Here is a 16,519-nt window from a genome sequence, read left to right on the forward strand (position 1 = left end):
GTTACCAATGGTTTGTTTGGTGACTGTGGTCCCAACTGCCTTGAGATCATTCACAAGCTCCTCCCGTGTAGTTCTGGGCTGATCCCTCACTTTTCTCATGATCATCCTTCCCCCATGAGGTGAAATCTTGCATGGAACTCCAGACCGAGAGAGACTAATGGATATTTTGTGTTTCTTCCATTTGCGCATAATTGCTCTAACAGTTGTCTCCTTCTCACTACATTTCTTCCTCATGGTCTTGTAGCCCATTCCAGCCTTGTGCAGGTCTACGATCTTGTCCCTGACATCCTTGGTAGCTCTTTGGCCTTTCCCATGATGGTGAGGTTTGAATGGAAGAAAAAGACTCTGTGGACTGGTGTCTTTTATACACATAACGAGTTGTCGTTAGGAGCACCTTCTTAAAATGCCAGGACTAATCTGTGTACCACATACTGTAGCCAGTCTGTGGGAGCCAGAATTATTGTTGGTTGGTAGGGGATCAAATACTTATTTTACTCACTAAGCTGCAACTCAATTTACAACACTTGTATCATGTGTTTTTTCTGGATTTTTGGTTGATATTCTGTTTCTATCATTTAAAATACACCTATGTTAAAAATTATAGACCCTTCATTTCTTTGTAAGTGGGCAAATTTACAAAACCCACAGGGGATCAAAAAATTATTTTCCCCACTGTACATGCAACACTCCACCTAGACAAACACACAGAAGGGTGCAAACGCCTAGTGCATTATTACCACCAATTTTTTTGTAAAATGTAAAGTTCAAAAACATACTCACAAACCAAAAATAGGAACAGGCATATCAAATCATAATGTCATCTAGCCATGCATGCTAATGTTGGTAAGCTGACTTGTTTTGGGGGACAAGCCCCTTCCTCAGATCTAAGCCAAGCTAGTGCAACACCACATCCTAAATACACATACAAAACACACCACAAAAGAGTAATTACGTGGGTGGGCGTGTAATATACAACATAAATCATATAGAACAAAAAAGGTAAGAACATAGTGCTCTCCATTTCTAAAAGGTTTAGTAAAACCCCAGCTGGGGTATTAAAACCCGAGACTCGCCCCCAGGGTATTGGATCCACCCGTAACAAATAATGGGAGATTGGTTCCCTTTTTATCAGGGTTTTACTCTTGTGGAAAATGTTTAGTCTGTAAAACATAAAGGGTAAAACAAAAATAGAAAAAAGAAAGAATTTACTGCAACAGCTACAGGTAAAACATATGGAAAAGATTTTATCATTTGTACATTAAACGGAGTAGCTTGTATGCGTGAGTGTCCTTGCTGTATTCAATACGTGGGACGGACCTTTAGACCTATGCAAGCGAGGATACGTGAACATATTCATGACAAGGTAAGGGAAAAAGGAACATAGCGTATCAAGGCATTTTAAGGATATCCATAATAGGGATCAGTGCCAGGACAAGGTCACCTAGAGCCCAGGGTCGAACATACCAAATTGTGCCCCCCCCCCCCGATGTATTGGCATTGTGTGTCGGTGAAAATCCCCCCTCCCTCAAAAAAATTGTGCCCCCCCCCCAAGATGTATGGGCATTGTGTGTCGGTGAAAATCCCCCCTCCCTCAAAAAAATTGTGCCCCCCCCCCCAAGATGTATGGGCATTGTGTGTCGGTGAAAATCCCCCCTCCCTCAAAAAATTGTGCACTAATCTGCATGCTAACCCCAAAAGCATAAATTCCCCTCCTCCCAGTACAAATCCACCTCCCTGCTGAAATCCCCCCCCCCCCCAAAAAAAAAATCTCCCCTCATAGCACAAATCCTCTACCCCTCAAATTTCCCCTCCAAGCATAAATCCCCCCCCCTCCACTCCAAATCCCTCCTTCCAGCATAAATTTCCCTCCCCCAACCTAGCACAAATCCCCCCCAAATTTCTCCTCCTAGCCCAAATACCCCCAATCATCCCTGCTAGCACAAATCCTCCCCACAAATATATATTTCTCCTCTACCATTTTACTCCTATAGCACAAACCCCCCATATCCCCCTTCCTAGCACAAAAATCCCCTTACCCCCCCACTCCAAATATCCCCTTCCGGCATTAATTTCCTTCTCCCAATCCCCCAAGCTAGCACAAATCCCCCCCCCCCCAAAAAAATTTTCTCTTTCTAGCACAAAATATCCCCCCCATATCCCCCTTCCTAGCACAAATCCTCTTCCCCCCATCCCCCTCCCAACATAAATTCCCCCAAGTCACCACTCCTAGCACACTTTCCTAAATCAGCCCTCCCAGAACAATTCTTACCCCTGCAACCCCCCCCCCCCCCGCCCCCAATTCCCCTTCTCAACACAAATCCCTTCCCACCCAATCTTCTTGTGTTTTTTTTGTAAGATTTACAGTAGCAATGATAGTTCTAATTTGTGTCCCCATTAGTTTGTTTGGGATATCATGATGCTTCCGGGGTTAAGAGGATGCAGGTTTATTGAATATGTCACTCTTGGTTCCCGCGGGATGAAGTGTGTACAGTGTAGCCATGGTGATGCGGCTTGTGGCTATTTAACCACTTGCCTACTGGGCACTTTCACCCCCTTCTTGTCCAGGCCAATTTTTAGCTTTCATCGCTGTCACACTTTGAATGACAACTGAGCAGTCATGCAACACTGCACCCATTTGAAGGGGGGCACCTGTGCGTGCTCGCTCGCTCGCTCCTGAGTCCCGCTGCGTCCATTGGCACAGACAGTGAGACTTGGCCCTGCCCCCCGCTCCCGTGTCACAGGATTTTATTGACAGCAGCCGGAGCCAATGAGGAGAGCGACAGCAGCTGGAGCCGCTGCGCTCATGCACATCGCTGCATCAGGTCGGGCTCAGGTAAGAAAAAGGGGGGGGAGCTGCAGCACAAAAGGTTTTTCACCTTAATGCGTAAAAGTGGTTGTTAAGCCACTATAGTATACGCATGCCATCTCCTCTGTTAAATAACATTGTGTGTCCTTGTGCCTGTGCTGTATAAAAAAAATGCCGATTATACCTTATATCAGAGCATCTCCCGGCACTCACATGACTCCTTGGCTGTCTCCTCTGCCCCGCTGACAACTAAAGTGGGAGGGGCCGAGAACTCCAGCTGATGTCAGCAGGGGAGGAGAGGAGGAGAGAGAGCCGAGGAGTCACGTGAGTGCCGGGAGACGCTCTGATAGAGGTAGAAATCGACATCTTTTTTATACAGCACAGGCACAGGGACACATAATGTTATTTAACAGAGGGGATAGGATGCTTATACTATAGATATGATAGCAGCAGGAGTGGAGGATCATGGAGTGGACAGAGCTGACAGGCAGGGGGGGGGAGACTCAGGAGAGCAAAGAGCAGGGCTGCGGATGACAGAGGGACGTAAACTGACCACAGTGTCAGGGCTCAGCAGCCATGATAAACCGTGGTCAGTTTACAGAGGGGAGGGCAGAGCCAGGCAGGATCAGCCAGGTATTTCAGGTGATATGGGGGGCCAAGTTACACAGAATAAGCACTGTGCTGTTATTTATGCTTTAAAAGAAACAGGATCCATTTTTTTTTTTTATGGGTAACAAACACTTTAAGTCTTTACAATCACTTTAAAAGTCAGACTGGAGTTCTGCTTTAATTTCCTTACAGAATAGAAGCCTGTACAACCATGCAAGAAGTTTCACTTCAAAATATGTTGCAGCTTGTGCAGCATTTCTGTACTTTACATCAGTATCAGTCCTTGCTCGGTGGTCCCAAGCACCAGCATTGTTCAGGTCTTTTTCAGTTTAGACCTGACTACTGCTAAGTGCCTAGCGTGAACTGTCATGAATAATGGTTCTGTGAGCAATATGACCACCAGCACAAGTGACAGCAGCACTTAAAACTAGGTCCTTAAATTGATTCTGCTCTCAGCAAGATCAGTTTATATACAGCAAAATGTCATTTTTATTTGCAAAAATACATTGTCCTCTATAAGAACATCTGCAGTCCCCCCTCCCCCCCCCTCCCTTCAATCTCTTCCTAGTCAAACCACAAAAAAAAAGCAAATCATTTAATATTATCTTTAAGTGGCAAATAGAACATCAATAAACACAGACAACAAAAATACCATTCGCCAACATCCCCGCTGACACAAATGGTACAATTAAGTCCGCCGGAGTGCCAGCCTTGGAAGGGTTTGCATAAGAATTGATAGGGTGCACTGATATTCCATTTCAAAGTCTGCCAGATGAACTCCCAGCCAAGGAGACTTCATCTATTAAGCTCTATCGCCACCTACTGCTACATTTGTAAACTGCATCCTGTAGACCTGAAAAGATTGAGAGCTTCAAAAGGAATTTCTGAGTGCGAGGCGGCAATTACCTGCCAGGCCGAGAAACTGCTGCTCTTGCACTGTATGGATTTAGCCTTTGAACATATGTTTAGCTTTAAGGATTTTTTTTTATTATAACCTTAATTTTAACCCTGGAACTTGGCACTAACTGTTAGCACATACTAGGAATTCAGTCACCTGTCTAAGATGCCGCAACAGGAGATGTTCAAGTTCAGCACATCTTTGCTGAAAATAGAGAACCCAATTTCAGGTAGAATTGATATTTAAGCCCCAAGAATACAACACAGGTAGTAATTCTCTTACTAATGATTTTGTATTTGATTGATCCAGACACAGACCTCCCAGTAAATATTGGGCTCCTGTAACTTCACCTACCAAAGCCCAATAGACCTACTGGTACATGGTTGCCCCCTGGTAGACCGGGCCACTGATAAGGCAGTACAACCAGCCCTTCTGTACTGGTCCTGGGCCCCATCAATTTAAAAGGGGGGCCCAGGAACCTGCTGAGCAGGAGGGCTGGCTGTACTGTCTTATTGCAGACACCGATCCTTTTCTGCTTCCTCCTGCAGCGCTGCCAGCTTCGCCTCTTCTTCTCCTCTTCAATGCAGACAGATTGGTTCTAGCACATTCGCCCCTTTCGATCTACTGTCGGGGCCCCCCTGTGTGCCCCTTCTCCTCGCAGCGCTGCTGGCTTCCCCCCTGCCTCTCCTGCCGACATCTGCTGCAAGCACACAGGGGGATGTTTCAGGATGGAGCGTGGGGGAAGGGGCCGGTAAATATATAATTTTTTGGTCCCTTCCTTTCCTGAAAGAACACAGTAAGTGATCGGTACCAGTCACTCCTGTGTCCATTCACCATTGAAGTATAGTAAACTGTGTTTGCTATGCTTCAGTTTGTGAATGAGCATGAAGCCTCTGAGCGCTTCCAGCTCATTTAACTGTGCAGCTGAGGCTGCAGAGAAAGGGAATGATAAATCTATGTCCTCGGTCACTTCCGGCCAGAGGAGGGGGTTTTGTCAGGTATGCTGTATGGGACCCCGCGATTTCTAACAGTAGTCCTGCCGGTAGACATGTGCAATTCGGTTCGTCAAGATTCGTTTTTTTGCCAAATATGTAATTTTCAGAGATTTGGATGTATCCGAATTTCCAAATGGACAAAGTAATGAATCTGAAAAAGCTATAATAAAATTTTCGGATTCATTCATATTCGTTCAGATCATTAAGAGCCAGTTGTTAAGGAGCGGGCAGCCGCCACATCCTTACCAGCCATGACTCATCTGCTGTCACCCGGATTCCTCGCTGACTGCAGAATGCAAACAAACAAGTGTCAGCCATAAATGAATAAAAAAACAGAGTGGGGGTCTTCCCCAATCCATACCTGGCTCTTTGGGTCTAGTATGAATTTTGATATGATGCCCGCCCCCCAAATCCATACCAGACGTCACAGTTTTTGCCAAATCCTTTATTTTAGAACAAAAACAAAAAATGTCTCCTGAAGTAGTTCCAACATCAATCATGATAAACGCCAACATGCACGAAACACAAAAAACCTGCCACCTGCCGAACACAACGTGTCCTGTTCAGGGACACACGCCAAATGACAGGTAACCATGGGGTCAGTGCCACCTGATGACATCACCAGGTGTCCCCATCCCCATTTTTACCTATTATTTGCAAATGACGTGCCCCATGGAGAAACACTCTCCAAATGACAGGTAGACATGGGGGCTGGGTCACCTGGTGATGTCACCGGGTGGCCTCGCCCCCATGTTTACCTGTCATTCGGTGTGTGTCCCTGAACAGGCCACGTCGTGTTCAGCAGGCAGCAAGTTTTTTCTTTCATGCAAGTTGGCATTCATCGTGATTGACGTTGGATCTACTTCAGGGGACATTTTTGGGGGGTTTTTCTGATAAAGGATTTCTCAAAAACTGTGTTTTTTTTTTTACTTTTGACATGTTTGTACCACATACTTATTCATAGGGGGGGCAGATTCTGATAAGCCCCCCGCCCGCAGACCCCCGCAACCACCTCCCAGGGTTGTGGAGAAGAGGTCCTTGTCCCCATCGACATGGGGGGAAGATGCTTTGGGGGGGGGCGGAGTTCTTCAGAATGAATGCCGAAGATAAGAAATGAATTCTAAAAATAAATAGGTCCATTAACGAATACATCCGAAAACAAATTCTTCAATTAACGAATGGATCCAAAAAAGAAACTAAACAAAATGTTCCAACGTGCACATGTCTACCCCCAGGACATAAAGCCCATCTTTGGGAAAATTTTAAATTATCTCTTGAAGTGGTATTGCGCCTGCACTGCAAGGGTTAATAGCTCATTTTGCCTAGGGGAGAGGAGAAACACGTTTACTTACCTTACCTCCGCTCGCCGGTAGATGGCACTCTCCTGCACTCCAGCGGTGGGTTGTCCCTTGGCATCAACATCTTAAATGCAGGGCCAGGGCATTGGGATCCCAGAGCACTAGAGTGTAGGGGAGAGAAAGCTGCAGGAACCGGTCTAGCAGCAAGGAGGCGTTGAAGATCGAGTAAGCAAATCTTTTTTGTTCCCCTAGACCAGTGGTTCTCAACCTGGGGGTCGAATGACGATTTTCCAAGGGTCACCAAATCCTGGGCTGTTCCTGAAGTCCGCACCACTCTCCCTGCCTTTTCGCAGCCGCCCAGCAGGGCTGTCCCTGGAGCCTGTGGCCATCCAGCTGGGCAGTTCCTGGAGCCCGCGGCTGCCCACTCAGCCTCTTCGCAGCCGTGGGCCCCAGGAACCGAATGGCTGGGGTGCAGAGACTAGAGGTAAGCTGACTGGTGAGGAATGTGAAGTGGCAGGGGCTGGAGGAGACCCTATCTCCTGATTTCGGCTACGAGACAGCACAAAGTCAAAGATACAGTGAAACCGGAGACACAGTGAGTAACACTACCTGTGATTATAGTTGCCATTAAAAGTCCTCATTACAGTTCTCAGATCAGCAGATGATCTTGATCAAGGGCTCCCAAGTTGGCTGATCAGAACTCCCACCAGTACTGCCACTGATCCCCCCCCCCCCACCAGCACTGTCACTGATCCCACCCCCCCCACCAGCACTGCCACTGACTGATCCCACCCCCCACCAGCACTGCCACTGATCCCACCCCCCCACCAGCACTGTCACTGATCCCACCCACCCCCCACCAGCACTGCCACTGACTGATCCCACCCCCCCACCAGCACTGCCACTGATGCCACCCCCCAGCACTGCCACTGATGCCACCCCCCACCAGCACTGCCACTGATGCCACCCCCCCACCAGCACTGCCACTGATGCCACCCCCCCCACCAGCACTGCCACTGATCCCACCCCCCACCAGCACTGACACTCATCCCATTCCCCCACCACCACGGAGTAAGAGGAGGAATAAAAATAGAGAATACATGGAAGAGAGAGAAAAAAAAGGGGGAGGAACAAAGAAAAGGGGAGAGAAAGAATAAGAGAAAGAACAAGAAAGGCAGCTAGAGAGAGGGATGGGGAAAAAAACAAGAAATTATGAAAGGACAACTAAGAGAAGGAGTGGTAGATCCTAAAATCTACCATAAGGGGTTTTAATACTGTATGAGTTGAAGAGACTCAGGGAGCGCTAAATGTCCATGGGTTAGGGGTGCAAATTACTTGTCTTGCATTGGGTGCTGACAACCCACACTATGCAAATAATGTTGCTGTTAGGGGTCCCCACAATTTGGGAAATTTTATCAAGGGGTCACGGCACTAGTGAGGTTGAGAACCACTGCCCTAGACCTAAATGAGCAACTAACCCCTACAGTGCAAGCGCAGCCCCATTGCAGGGGATATCTTTTAGTTGCCCAGAGTTGGGCTTTAATACATGAAGATGAAAACTCTGGCTGTAGAATGTCACAACACAAACCCATGGGTAAGTAAAGGAGTGACGCACCGAGCAGTAACGGTGACATCCTAAATCAGAGGTTTCTAAATTTTTTAAACAAAGGGCCACTTTACTGTCCCTCAGACTTTAGGAGGGACAGACTGTAGCCAAAGGGAGTTGAAAATGCCCCAACATCAGTGAGAGTAAACAGTACCTTAGGCTTGGTGGTCAGTGGGAGTAAAAAAATTACATAGCGCCCATCGTTGGTGTCAGTGGGAGGAATAATGCCCCAGCGTTGGAATTAGTGGGAGAAATAGCGCCACATTATTGATGTCAGTAGATGGAATAGTGCCACATCATTGGTTTCAGAGGAAAGAATTGTGCCCCATCATTGTGGGAGGAATACTGCCCCATTACTGGTGTCAGTGGATGGAACAGTGAACCATTGTTGGTGTCGGAGGGAGCACTAATATATCAGTGGGAGAAATAGTGCTCTATCGTTGGCATTAGCGGGAGAAATAGTGTCACATTATTGGAGTCAGTAGGAGGAATAGTACCCCATCATTGGTGTCAGCGGATGGAATAGTGTCCCATCACTGGTGTCAGAGGAAGGAATTGTGCTCCATCATTGGTGGAACAGTGACCCTAAGTTGGTGTCAGAGGGAGCAATAATGCCCAATCATTTATATCAGTGGGAGGAATAGTGCTCCATCGTTGTCAGTGGAAGGAGTAGTACTCAATCGCTGGTGTCATTGGAAGAATAGTGCTCTATCATTGGTGGAGGGGAAGGAACATTGCTCCATCCCTCGTGTCAGTGGGAGGAATAGTGCCCCATCATTAGTGTCAGTGGAAGGAATAGTGATCCATTGTTGGTATTGGATGGAGAAAAAGGGCCACATCATTAGTGTCAGTGAGAGGACTAGTGCCCCATTGTTGGTGTCAGTGGGAGGAATAGTGCTCCGTCAATGGTGTTAATAGGAAGACTAGTGCCCCACCATTCAAATCTGAAATATCGGTTTCATCTGCAGGGGCCCTTAAACCCAAAGGCTTTACTGGTTGTACGACGGAGCACAGCGATAGACGACACAGGGCCACTACCATAGCTGAGAGGTGGAGATATCAATGTCATTCAACCAGGAGACCCAAGCCCGCTGCCCCCCCCCCCCCCTGCTGGTGATGAGCAGCGTTTAGCCACGATTGCTCGATCGGGATGGAGAGGACAAAAGGGGCTAATCGGCCGAGTATAACAACTGTCTTACCTGTAGCAGCAGCTCCTTCTCCACCACCTCCTCGGTTTTCCTAATGAGACGTTTCTGCAGAGTGTGTATCTTTTGGATGAGCTCATAGGTGCTGGGGTCACTGGCCTGTTGTGGAAAACATATCGTCAGGCTTAATTAAAATAGAAGTGCATTAATCATCCATCACTCAGGCTGATCCGGTGTATGGCGACGATTGCTAGAACTCATACTATGTACAGAAACCTTATTCTATGAATAGATCTCAAATTAAAGTAAATGTAATCCCGGTCTCTATAACATTACAAACTGCTCCACTGATACCTTTTGTTTTTTTATTACTATTTTTATATTTTATTAAATGTGTCTTTAAAGCGGTATGAACCCCCCCCCCCCCCCCCAAAAAAAATGTATATATTGCAACTTATAAATGTGGTGACTGCTGTAGTTTTCTTTTTCAAGGGTTTTGTTCCCTTTATTTTCATCTAGTGATCCAGCTAGTAAAATACTAGTAAAATAGGGTGTCTCCATTCTGGATGGAGGAGCTATGGGCACACATTTGGACAGCAGCATTGTCAATCTGGGGGGAGGGTGTTGTTAGATGCACTAGCAGATTTAGATGGACCTGAGTAACAAATTGAAGCCAAACTCCAGCAAACACTGTAAGTAGTTACAGCAAGTGTTTTTTTTTTTCGTTTGGGATAAAGGTTTTACATAAATGAATAAAAACTGATCACTGTATGCAACCCTGTCAGTGGTAAATGGTTCATGTCAACCTTCTAACTGCCACTTTTGCTGGACAGCTTGGTCTGTTAAAGGAAGGTGAAAAATAACAGACTTCAGCAGGCCATAGATGGTTCGAATCTCAGACTGTTCAGCAGGAACTGGACGAATTTCGAAACCATGTATGGGCAAGCTCAATCAATCAACTTGGGTACAACCAGCCTGCCAGATTCTACATGCAATTAATGCTAACCACTGTTATAGCCTCTAGCAATAATCACTGTGTTCTCCCAGCAGGGACGGTTTCCCCGTCAGGAGAGCATGATGGCTTCACAGGAGGGATTCCCCTGTCAACACTGTCTGTGTTAATGGGGAAATCAAACAAATTTCTTTCCTGAAACAAAGAAAATTGCTTTGTCTATAACTGGCCTTCCTGAGCAGATCACTAGGTGAAAGTAAAGAGGAAAAAAAAGAAAATGAATGCAGTCATGTCCACAGCCTCTGACCATCTCTTGTAGTATGTCTGTGGTCTCTGATCATCTCCTCTAGTATGTCTGCAGTCTCTGATCATCTCCTGTAGTATGTCTGCAGTCTCTGACCATCTTCTGTAATGTCTGCAGTCTCTGATCATCTCCTGTAGTATGTCTGCAGTCTCTGATCATCTCCTGTAGTATGTCTGCAGTCTCTGACCATCTCCTCTAGTATGTCTGCAGTCTCTGACCATCTTCTGTAATGTCTGCAGTCTCTGATCATCTCCTGTACTATGTCTGCAGTCTCTGATCATCTCCTGTAGTATGTCTGCAGTCTCTGATCATCTCCTGTAGTATATCTGCATTCTCTGACATTCTCCTCTAGTGTATCTGCATTCTCTTACCATCTCTTGCACCATGCCTGCAGCAGCCTCTGACCATCTCTGCATTTTATATGCTGCCCTTTGAGAGTCACACGTAAGGCTCCCCATATCAAGAAAGTTGACCACCACTGCTCTAGGTATATAGGCTGGGAAGACCAAAAACAATCTACCCTTCAATCACAGCATTCTAATTAGCAGAAATACAATTTTTTTACTTTTCTATTCAGGTCATGTGATCGTTCTTCTTTTCTCCACTGCACGGCTCCACTCTATGGGTGGGGTTAAACCACATATGATCTACTGTCAATCATCCAATCTACCTTCTTTTCCCCATTGCATGGCCGGATCTGTGGATGGGGCTAAGCAGTGAGCAGCTGCTGTCACTCACCCAGTGAGAGCTGTGCCCTCCAGGCATTCCTGTCTGTGATCTGGGTATAAGGAAGATGAGGGGGACAGAGGATGCTGCGGAGCATGTGCACAGGGGTGGCAATCCTGCAGAGGGAAGATCAGCCTACAGAGAGTTGCCACTGGGAATGAGGAAGTGCAGGTTAACTGGCAGGATCACCAGTTATTTACTACTTACTGCAATGGTTTAAAAGGAAAAAAAGAACACAAACAGATAATTGTATTGAAGAATCTCTAGTTAAGGAATGCATGTTGAATTTACTGACTCTTTAATGACATCGCCCTTCATTATATCTGCACAACCCCTTTCTCTCTGCTCCACCAGGATCATGCCCCCAGTTGAGGGTAGACAGTGGGGATGCCTGAACTTAATTGTGACATCCCTGGAAGGACAAAACTTTAAGTCCAATCACCCCTTTCTCTTCCTGGTGCTGCCTGAGCTCTGGGTCCCACTGTCAATCTACAGTAAGAAGGGGAGTTGTTGCGTGGACATTTGAGGCACAGGCTATGCGTCTATGTAGGAAAATAAAAGGCAGTACAGCGCATAAATAAGTACTAATAAAAACAATCAATAAACGTCCATATGTCAATTGTAAATGCAGAAAAAATCCAGCAATTCCTCCGGTGACTCAAGTGACATGGAAAGCAAGTAGAGTGACTGTAGTGAAAGGAACCTCCACCTTCGGTAACACAAGCCGCTCACCTCTACAGATGGACCCCTGAGTGAATCAGTCAGGATCCTTCGTGGATGATCCACGAAGGATAGACGAGCAGAGCGCGGGTGACGTCACGATCTGTCACGTGGTGATGCCGTCACGTGGTGATCCTTCGTGGATCATCCATCCATTCCTATGCTCGTATCCTTCGCACTGGGGCACAGTGCAATGTTTGTAAGTGTTCCTACTGTTTTTTACAATAAACCTTTAAGCAGTATTCAGAGAGCACTAGATTTCTTTTACATCTCTTTCATGTGATTACTGCAAGCGTACCTATTGCCGATGTTTGATCAGTCCTATATGCATCTCCTCCTGCCTATATCCCTGTGAGGAAACCGCTGTTTAGACCTGACTGATTCACTCAGGGGTCCATCTGTAGAGGTGAGCGGCTTGTGTTACCGAAGGTGGAGGTTCCTTTCACTACAGTCACTCTACTTGCTTTCCATGTCACTTGAGTCACCGGAGGAATTGCTGGATTTTTTCTTCATTTACAATTGACATATGGACGTTTATTGATTGTTTTTATTAGTATTTATTTATGCGCTGTGCTGCCTTTTATTTTCATTTATGTTTTGGGATTTGGTAAATTTACCCTCAGTACTACAGCTGCTTCTAGTTAGGATTATATGGTCTGGTTGATTTTACTTGTATGCGTCTATGTAGTTCTCTGGTTCATACTGCTCGGCCCCGCCCCCTGCTCACTGGCAGTGATTGACAGCAGCAGGAGGCAATGGCTCTCGCTGCTGTTTCTCAGCCAATGAGGAGGGAGAGAGCCGATGCTCCTGAGCACAGAGCTAGATTGAGATCGGGCTCAGGTAGGTTTAAGGGAGGAAGCTGCACTCACTCAGAAGCTTTGTTACATTAATGCAGAGAATGCATTAAGGTAAAAAAAAAAACCTTCATTCTATAAAATCACTTTAAATTTTAACCGTGGCATTGCCAAATGTTTGCATTTGCCTGGAAATACACGTCAATACCACTTCAACAAGCCCAATTTTTATACCTCTAGTTTTCTCCATCTGTGGACATTCATAGGGTTCTCCAGCTCCTCCTCCAAGGCCCTGCACCGCGTCCTTTCTTTTAGCAGCTCCCGCTGCATGTGATAGAGCTCCCGCCTGTAAAGTATCATACATACCAATTTAGGAAGAAATCCAGATAAAATATATACAAGGAATTTAGCAGACTTTAGTGCAGTTGCAAATCTGCATCTGCTCTGTATATACTGATGTAGACCTTATTAAGACTTATTAAAACAGACCTTGCAGTTAAATGGCTTCTGTGTCTTGTGACTGCTGTGATTGACTCTCAACCACACTGCTGGCTCCCGATCAGAAGCCTTAACCAAGAGCTTATGGTGACATCTCGATCAGTGTGCTGGGAACATGCAATAAGATTGCTTTTAGCATACAACCTAAGGCCACCATGGACACATATGTGCAGTGGCTGGGCATTAAGGCCCACCTTTCTTACTGCCAAATATATGCATTACATGGTTGGCAAGAGGTTAAATTTATTTTTTAACCCCTTCCTGCCTGCTCCGGTGTCCCTTTAAAAAGTTCTGAATGCTCGTGTGACCACTGTGATTGGCTGTCTAAAAGGTCACATGATCAGGAGCCTGTCTCTCTGGCTAGCGATCGTTAGTTGGAACAGAGTGCGGTCTTTGACAGTTTGATCTCAGTGCTGGGAGTGCACAGTGATTGCGATCTCAGCACAGAAGTATCTGCCAGCATTTGTATCTTTGGGGGTCAAACAAAAAGAAAAAGCACCTCTAAGTGCAGACTGTATAAATGCTTTAATATCGGCCCACAGCATCTGTGGGATAATGTCACCGGGAGGGGAATAAACAGCGGTGACGTCATCCCGCAGAGACAGCGGGCCACACTGCAATCCAGTGCCACGTTGGAAGATTCTGGCCAGCTTCTCTATACATCTCTATAAATCTCTATACATCCACTACTGTGGCAACAGACCCTGGTGGCTCTTTGGCAGACATTACCTCTCAGATCTTTACATTATGTGAGTGGCCATTTTTGGTTTTATTAAAGTGTTTTCCTTTCTCCAGCAAATAACACCCCCTTTGCTAACAATCCCCTAATGGAGGCAATAAAATGCCCAGACCCCAAGAAACTGATCTCACAGTTTGATAGCATGCTATCACTTATGCAGTCAACCATGACAGCATAAATGTTAGAGACTAGATGGGAGGGAAAATCGGGTCCCTTAGAGCAGTGGTCATCAACCCTGTCCTCAGGGCCCACTAACAGGCCAGGTTTGCAAGATAACTGAAATACATCACAGGTGATATCATTTGCTGCTCAGTGATTGCAGTATTCTAGTCTGCATCGCCCCAAGGTAATACACAAAACCTGGCCTGTTAGTGGGCCCTGTGGACAGGGTTGATGACCACTGCCTTAGAGGACGAAGAATGGAGCGAAGCTCTCGATACATGCAAATTGGTCTCTCCCAAGCTATCTGACCGCCTTACCCAGATCTTCATATTACACAGATCGTATCTTACACCACTCAAAATAGCTAGGTACAGGCCTAATCAGACCACAAGCTGCCCAATGTGTAGTCAGGCCAGGGGTTCATTTTATCATCTCCTCTGGCAGTGCTCTAAAATACAGACATATTGGACGCAGGTGGTAGGATTCTTGCATGACAATATGGGATCCTCTATAACAGTGCAGCCCAAACCTTGCCTACTGGGAATTTTTCCAGAACCAGAGATAAGTTCACCAAAATATTTCTACATGAAACCCTATTCTCAGCAAAGAAGGTCATAGCCAGGGTATGGGTGAGACCCACCCCACCAGAACTCTCACACTGGATAGTGGAAGTAAATAACACGTTACTGTACAAGAAACTTGTCTATTCCCATAGAGGATGTCCCTCCAAGTATGATAAAATATGGGAGAGGTGGCTTAAGGCTCCTGAAACTATAGTATGACTTCACAATGATGTAACATGGTACTTTAATGATAACTATACAGCACTCCCCGAAGTTAACAACTGTTTGTCCCAGTTAGCAGTCATGTTGCTCTATGTTTATGTCTCTAAGAAATGCTTACATGTAAAGGTTAAAAAAAAGGAAAATTTTTCTTTTCATAACATACTACCCATTATATCAATAACTTGTCTTGTATGCTATTGTCTTAATGGATGATTTTTCTTGTTCAATAAAACTTTTCTTGATGAAAAAAAAAGTGTTTTCCTTTTTGTCTGATCATATATACAGCGCCTGCTTCTGCTCATTGGATTGGGTAGCCCTGGTGAACGGACTATTCTGGACTTTTCATAACTTAATACATTTGGACTCACTTTATGGGTTGTGAGGCGTCTGGACCTGGTTGCGCCTACATTCATTCTTTTTTTGTGTGGGCTTTCAAGCCCACCCTTTTGCTGTTGCACATATGTGTTATGTGGGTGGAAACAGGGTAATGTAGGCAGTGTAATTACCTGAATCTGACCTGGTATCAGCCTCCTGCAATCACCTGTATGGCATAGCTCAGACTGGGAGAGGGACAGGCAGCACAAGGAGTCAATCGGCTGTGCTGCAATGCTCATGTGCTAATAAGCGACATGCTGAGAGTAGGATGAAATCTGTTGCTTCTCCTTTCACTGTCCAATCACAGGCTGGGGGAGGGACCTGACCTAAAAGTGCTGCTTATCACAGCATAAAAAAAATCAGGTCTCCTGCCCTGCCAGTAGGGCTGTGCTGTGTGGCAGAGTTGTGTAAATCTAAGGACGGGATAGACAGAAATACAAACTTTGGCAGATAAAAAAAAAATATATATATACCATATATGTATTTTCCTCTGTGTATTTAGCTGCTTGCCTGGATAGGATATTTTGATTTGTGCATTAGCCGGCCTGTGGCTGGTTCTCTCTAAAGAGATCTGCTATAAATGCAACAGCTGGCTGAACGTCTATCTAGACTAAAAAAAATTGAGTTAAGGTTCACATGTCAAATTTGTTTGCTGTCAGGCTGAGATGCTGCAGAAGGACAAAGCCTGGCAAACGCTCAAATCATTTTGCATTTATCGCTTTAAAAGGCTGCCAGTCACTCCACTTGAAGAAGGTCTTGCAGGTAAGGTGAAGCTGTGCGCTGCCTGCCTGCGATGGGAATTTTAATTGGGTGGGAGCAGCCAATTATTTCACGGTGGAGCGGTTGACTTTGCAAATGCTGCTTTTGTTGCTCAGATGAATCATTTAAAAGGACAAGAGTTTGACTCTGACGGTTTTTAAACTTCCCACTGCAGTATTAGAAAGCTGGGAGCAGCCTCGGGTTATCATGTCAGGGCTCTGCAAATGACCAGCTGAAAGGAGATAGGGATAATAAAGTGTACAAGAGATGTCATCTAATTTCCACTATTCTTCTATGGGATAATAGGAGAGATCATTGTTAGGGCAAAGCTAAACATGACAGCCCCAT

The 16,519-nt window shown here is 45.7% G+C and overlaps 1 protein-coding gene across 1 annotated transcript in view; it reads right to left on the reverse strand.

Moving 5' to 3' along the window:
- Positions 1-16,519, reverse strand: part of CFAP58 (cilia and flagella associated protein 58) — a 114,204-nt gene that overhangs the window by 18,863 nt on the left and 78,822 nt on the right. The window contains exons 14-15 of the mRNA XM_073595928.1: positions 13,088-13,199; positions 9,412-9,516 (exon numbers count right to left, since the gene is read on the reverse strand). Of these exons, the coding sequence (XP_073452029.1) occupies positions 9,412-9,516; positions 13,088-13,199 (217 nt within the window). The remainder of the gene's footprint in view (positions 1-9,411; positions 9,517-13,087; positions 13,200-16,519) is intronic.

Source organism: Aquarana catesbeiana, linkage group LG08, assembly GCF_042186555.1.
Source record: "Aquarana catesbeiana isolate 2022-GZ linkage group LG08, ASM4218655v1, whole genome shotgun sequence".
NCBI classification, from domain to species: domain Eukaryota; kingdom Metazoa; phylum Chordata; class Amphibia; order Anura; family Ranidae; genus Aquarana; species Aquarana catesbeiana.